The sequence below is a fragment of the Papilio polytes genome, unplaced genomic scaffold (genome assembly GCF_000836215.1).
Source record: "Papilio polytes unplaced genomic scaffold, Ppol_1.0 DF824047.1, whole genome shotgun sequence".
NCBI lineage: Eukaryota > Metazoa > Arthropoda > Insecta > Lepidoptera > Papilionidae > Papilio > Papilio polytes.
Genome location: NW_013525157.1, coordinates 1,788,587 through 1,795,137, shown reverse-complemented (window position 1 = coordinate 1,795,137; position 6,551 = coordinate 1,788,587). Strand labels below are relative to the sequence as shown.

At 30.0% G+C, this 6,551-nt stretch overlaps 1 protein-coding gene across 2 annotated transcripts; it reads left to right on the top strand.

Moving 5' to 3' along the window:
* The first annotated feature begins 3,769 nt into the window (after window positions 1–3,769).
* On the top strand, window positions 3,770–6,344 carry LOC106100731 (probable elongation factor 1-delta). Of its 2 annotated transcripts, none has more exons than XM_013279734.1 (7): window positions 3,770–3,951; window positions 4,415–4,504; window positions 4,704–4,802; window positions 5,285–5,485; window positions 5,612–5,738; window positions 5,898–6,139; window positions 6,262–6,344. In XM_013279734.1, exons 2-7 carry the CDS (start codon window positions 4,418–4,420, stop codon window positions 6,298–6,300), a joined length of 795 nt encoding a protein of 264 aa, XP_013135188.1. In that variant the 5' UTR covers window positions 3,770–3,951; window positions 4,415–4,417; the 3' UTR covers window positions 6,301–6,344. The 2 variants fall into 2 exon arrangements, with proteins under 2 accessions (XP_013135188.1, XP_013135187.1); XM_013279733.1 differs by having other exon boundaries at window positions 3,771–3,951; window positions 5,609–5,738.
* Window positions 6,345–6,551: the final 207 nt, after the last annotated feature.

Sequence of the window (6,551 nt, the reverse complement as noted above, 5' to 3'; positions counted from 1 at the left end):
CGCCGCTTCCACAGACCAGATCTTAACAGCCGTTACAAAATATGAAGCTTAAACTTACGCAACAACTCCTTACTTTCTCGAACTTAAGTGAAAATGCTATTGCATTTACTTCCAGTATTCGGTTAAGATAATAAATTGCCACTTTAAATATCTTACTTGAAATGAATATTAATAATATACTTATAAAGTTTTCTTTTTATGTAGTAGTACTGTACCTTTATAATTTACGTATTTAAAAATGTCTATTTCACATAGTAATTGAACATGAAACCGCAAATGATTTTCAATTTGTTTAATTAAGATACTCATACTTTAATAGCATTATAATTATTATGCAATTGGTTCTAGCAAGTTTGTTCCAGTTCAGCAATTTTCATTGTAATAAGTACAAAAAATTACGAAGCTATGGCTTTTACTATTGCTATTGATTATTTCTGTTCGGTAGTTTTGATACTGTTAAGTAAATACTATACTATATTATTAAGTAGACCAGAGCGACAGAGAGGAGGCCTGCACCCTAGAGGTTCGGAAAATGTAAGGATATCAAAACTACTTCGAAAAAGACCGTCACGTCCATGTAGCTGGGTCTGCTTATTGTTTGAAAAAAATTAAACGTTACGAATTCTATGTTGGTTCTTGTCATGGAAAGAGTCATATAACTTTAGTTATACGAGTATATATATTTTTCTATACTAATTATTGAATATAACAGTGATTTAATTTATCGGAAAGCGAAGATAGTCAGGTCCTACTTCCACTTTCAGATAAAACAATAAGCAATATATGTACTTAAAGTAATTATATCGGCAGATCGACTGTACGATCTAAGCTTCGGTAGCTTCAGATAAATATATGAACACAAATTGTATATTTTAATGATAGGACACGAATCTGGTTCACTTGCGTTAATATGTTACATAAGGTATTGGCAATAAACAAGACACCTGCTGTTACACGATGTAGAAAAGACATAATTCTGGGTATTGCTTTTAATGTTACGCAACTTTCGTCTTGTATTCTTGTAATCATGAAAATTATCTCGCCCCTTGTGACATCACGAGGTCATACATTAATGAAACAATCTTAGTAGTTAATAATATAACGTTCCAACTGTAATGTATAAAAAGGATTAATACTAGTGTTTAGTAGTAGTGTTTTATTTTAAAACATATGACTAGCAGCACAACAGACAATATCATATACAGTCGCAAAAAGCCGCGGTGTTCCTCTTACAAAAAAATTGCTGTGTGTGTTGCAGGGAAGCAAACTCTTTGTTTGTTGCAGGGAGACAAACTCCGCCTCTTACAAATGACGCCTCTTCACAAAAGACGGTATTATCCCGTCATAAATTGCAATTAAAAGTGTACCGCTGACCAACCAATTTTTACAGATACATTTAAAAGCTCTTATTGTTACATTGCTCCGCGTTGTCATCAAATTTGTATAAAACAATAAAACGACTACAACTTTTTAGAAAGAACACTGTCAGAATCCTCGATTGTACCTATGTTGTGTAATCTAATACACTAACGATTTTCCATGTTCCCGTATACCCCAAAATAACTGAAATGTATTTTAAATGTACAAATGTACGTCTGTTACATAGAATTGTATTTTTCAAAGAATAAATTCATGGTTAACGCGATGATGCAATAAATGATAGTAATCATACAGTTAGTTTTTTTTTTCTTTTATAACAAACTATTAGACACTAGCTTTTCTTTAAATTTCCTATCGTAGTCATATTTACTTCTCCACTGTTTTCATATTCCGAGATGAATGTAATTACATATTTTTTACGTTAATATTAGTTTTAAAATACTTTCAAGCATAAACAAAACGTTATCTTTATACTGTGTATTTCGTATCTAATATATTAGATTTAGTTCTATCGATTTTTGTTTAAAAATATTAAAAAGTTTTCCTTCCTTTTAAAAAGAAACCTAAAACCAACGCACAAATATGTATATACATATCTATCTGGTGCTACAGCCAATAAAAATAAGTATAACTTCTCTCACTTTTAAGTTATAATAAGCTCAAGGTTACACTTGAATAGCGCTTGCCGCTGTCCGCTCCTATTGAGACGAAAAAACATAAGCATTTATACTTTATCATGTATATTCTATGCAAATAAAATGGCCGTTATATATTTCAACTTTAGCGACATTATGATTCTGTCCACTTATGCGGCTGCTGTAATAAAAATTGTGTTTGTCGCTTTTTTTGTTAATGTTCTTCGTACTAAAGCGCTCCGTAACCTTTCTGTTGTAACATTTATAGTTATTTTTGTCTATTTAAAAATAATGTTTGAACGTTGCTAAGCTGCATTTTTTATTCTAAATAAACACCTCACCTAAAACGTTATAAACAATTGGTCTTATAACATGTCCACGGAAACTTTTATTTATTCTAAGTACAAACGAGACCGACACGGCAAGAATAATGATACTTTTTACTTAAATTTTGGTAAGTAAAAATTTGTCAAGTTGCACCAACTTATTTTAAGAAAGAGGAAAAAGTGTCTTGGAAGAGTTAAAGTGTTACTTACAAAACACTAAACAAAGCAAATCTATCATTAATCTAATGATAAATAGGAACACCGCTGGATTTTTTTCGCTTAAAACAGGGGAGATATGCTGTAAGAAAATCTTTGGAAAAACTGATGTTAAGTTACTTTTTTTTCATCGCGATGGAACTCCGTCTCAAAGATGCTACATGTATTTTGAGTATTTGTTTATACTTTTGAACTAGAGATTGAGACTAATGTAATAAATGTTTAGAATATTAAGGTACTACTAAGAAAGGCTTTATATGATTATTATCAAATTTCGATGTAATTTTAAATTAATAAAAACAGTTTCACCGGCCGTTAAACAAAAATGTAAACAAATTGATAGTAGAATGTCGTCCTATAAAACCTGACTTATTCAACTGACGAATTGCATTCTTTTATATCCCTACCATTATTCTTAATTAAACTTTTTGCTTAAGGTCTTGACAGCCTTAAACACATCTATCAAGAATCATTATTAAATACTTGAGTGTAGTTTTAAACCTTGTCATGTAATTCTATTCACTATTTCTATATTATTGTTCGTGTCAATTAGCAACCAGCTAATTTGTCATGATAGAAAAAGTCATAGCTATTAGCTAAAATTTTTACAGTGACCCTTACTTACTCGTACTACCATAGAAATTACTATACCAGAACAATAGTTGTAGTTATTTGAATAAACTAACTTAACTTCTTACTCAAAACTTCACTTTCAAACTCTTCCCGCGTTTTAAAACTGTAGAAACGCTCCTTACTAAATATTTTTACAAAACTTGCACAATGAAAGATGATACTAAAAATGTACTAAATACCTGCTTAAGTCAATAAAAAATAATAATTACGTACATAACTACACCTACCTACTTTTTATTTTTTATTGGACAAAAATTTTACATTAAGTTGACTTTTGGGCATTTTAGACTGTTCACTTTTGTGTATTATATTTATATACCACACACAAAGTCACTAATTGATTACTTTCCATGTCCTTAGGTAGATTTTCATAATACATGATACATGTATGAATTAGATAGCAGAAAAGAGTTAACATACGCTTAGTATACTACTTACGTCAGGCCATTTTATCTTTTTTCTTTGATACCAGCTAATTTTGGAGAACCTATAAGTAGTTAGTATGTTACTTTAGGTTTTGTAAGTATAGTCAATATTTACTAGACATTTTTTTGTTATGGCAATTCCTAACACCGCGCGCCAACGGCCAACGTGGTAAAAGTTTTACAGGCTGCCAAGTGCCAAGTGTTCAGTTCAAAATATTCTTTCCTTTCGAAGTTTGACGCTTGATTGACGGTTTAAATTGTATCAAAAATATATTCGAATATCCGTCAAATAAAACTTATATCTCAGATAATTTGTTGTGAAATTATATTTCAAAGGTAATTATATTTACACAAAATGAAATGTAAGATTTATGAACTTAAAATGTACATATTATCTCCTAACCTATAATGTTTCACGAAAGCTGTATAGAGCAGGCTATTTATATACACTGTGTTTTGACTGGAAAATATTAAATAAATAAATATTTTATTAATTTTAAGTGTTTCTCTTAATTCAGTCTTATTACTGCATACCACCGCCGAATCGTTTTTCAAATTATACTCTAGTAATCTTTAGTATTATTGTATTAGTTTTTCAAATGATTTCTCAAATAAAAGAAATCTGAGTATTATCAATGTGGGGTATGGATTTAACTTTACGCTACCTTAATTTTAAATAAAAATTGTATATAAAACGTTATTTTGATACATGAACATTAAGCAAGAAATTATGAAACAGTTTTTACCATTTGAATTATAACATTATACCCTACATAAATAAAAGATTTTTAAATTACAGATAATGTCTGCTCTAATTCATGAAAAGATATGGCTGGACAAAACTGCCTACAATGATGCTGAGAAGAATTATTATGAATCAATGTCTAAGGTAATTTTATTCATTTTTGCATACTAGCAAAGGAAAAAAAATTCATTTATTATGACAATCAGTAGTTTAAATATAGCTTTTTAAATGTGTTATACAGATGTCAATGTGTTCAACTTGTTGTATAGAAAAGAGTGATGTATATTAAATATAAACTAAAAACATAAAGTAAATATTATTAAACCATGTACAAAACTTTCAGGCTCAAAACCCCCAAGGGGGTACAGCAGTAATTGGGAATTCTTCATTGGCCAGCGAGGTTGCAAAGGCCAGGCAACATATCAAAAATTCCTTAGAATGTGTGAGTAAATTAAGAAATTTACACTTTTAATAGAATATAAGCTGTTAGTAAGTGTGATACCCATTTCAAGTTCCTTTCTTTGAAGGTAGTTTTGATATCATCTTTGTTAGTTCAATGAAACTAAATTGTTTGTTAAGTGTGGACTTGTTTATAGACCATTGTTCTCATTTCCTTTTTAGGAATGTATTCTATTACTATGTATATGTAAATCTTCTATTGGGAAAACCAACTTTGGCACTAACTAATGACCTTAGACGTGATCACACATTATTTAGAAAATAATTACATGTATTCATTGCATTATTACTTGTTTTATTATTACATCTCATTCAATTCTTTTTTATTTTAATCTATAATTGTGAAATCTATTATTTACTAGGAAATTATAATAAATTGCTGCTTTTCTTCTGAATTGGTATTTCACATTAGCATTTTAATACTACTTTGTAGGACATGAAGTAAGGAACATTTGTATATTACAGATGGATAGTGTTGCCACATTAGCTGGTGTACCAAATACAGAACTGTTCAACAAATTAAATAACTTGGAAAAAGAGAATGTTGATTTGAAGAAAGCAATTGATGATTTACGCAAGTTGGTACTTGGCCTACAAGCTAGAGTAGACTCATTGGAGACAAAGGCTCCCAAGAGTGTGCAGCCAGCAGCTCCAGCACAGAGCCAGGTATTTTTTTTTTAATAAACGAGTCTTTTAAAAAATGAAGTATCTTTAAAACAAAACATTTTTAAATACAAATCCTATAAGTTTTATGTTGTCTGTTCCTTTTTTAAATATCAAAATGTGTAGCAGGCAGCAGATAAGGAAGATTCAGACGATGGTGTTGATTTGTTTGGGTCTGATGATGAAGAGGAAAGTGCAGAAGCTGCAAAACTAAGAGAAGAGCGCTTGGCTGCATACAATGCTAAGAAATCTAAAAGTATGTAGTTTATATTAATATACATTAGGATTAACTAACCCAATCAAATAGGATGTATTGTGTCATAAAGGCATTAGTTTTAACAAGAAAATGTTTTGTATCGCTGTATACCATAAACCTTATGAAGCACCTAATAATTATTCCGTTTTATTGTTTTAGAACCAGTTTTGATTGCAAAATCTAATATTATATTAGATGTCAAACCTTGGGATGATGAAACAGATATGGCTGAAATGGAAAAAGCAGTGAGAGTAATTAACACAGATGGTCTGCTGTGGGGAGCCGCAAAACTTGTTCCATTAGCTTTTGGCATTCACAAGTTACAAATTTCTTGTGTTGTGGAAGATGACAAAGTTTCTGTTGATTGGCTTGTTGAAGAAATTGAAAAAATTGAAGACTTTGTAAGTTATTTTCACTTTTATTTTGCAATACCTTTACCTTTATTGAATAACTTTCATAACTATTATTTGTAGTAATAATTTATCTATTAAGACATTAAAGTTCAACAAGATTTTTTTTACAGGTTCAAAGCGTTGATATTGCTGCCTTCAATAAAGTTTAACTTTTGTTCCTTTTTTAAAGACAATACAATTTTATAAATCTAAATGGCTTTGTTTGTTTTTCCCTTCTGTTTCCATTACTGTATGAAAGAAATGGTGAAAAGCCAAGCAAAATTCATGAGGAAAATTTGCAGTACAGTACCACCAGTAAAACAAATAATCCCTAATTTGATTATCTATTTAAAACCGGGTATTGTAGTGTAAAATGTTTTGCATAGCGCGATCCTTTTAAATTGCGGTTAAAATGCCATCT

What these genes read in the sequence shown, in the direction of transcription:
- LOC106100731 (XM_013279733.1), top strand. Translation starts at nt 4,418, where the DNA reads ATGTCTGCTCTAATTCATGAAAAGATATGGCTGGACAAAACTGCCTAC. An exon ending in ATTATGAATCAATGTCTAAG is followed by an intron (nt 4,505 to 4,703) that starts GTAATTTTATTC and finishes CAAAACTTTCAG; the next exon opens with GCTCAAAACCCCCAAGGGGG. An exon ending in CAATGCTAAGAAATCTAAAA is followed by an intron (nt 5,739 to 5,897) that starts GTATGTAGTTTA and finishes TTATTGTTTTAG; the next exon opens with AACCAGTTTTGATTGCAAAA.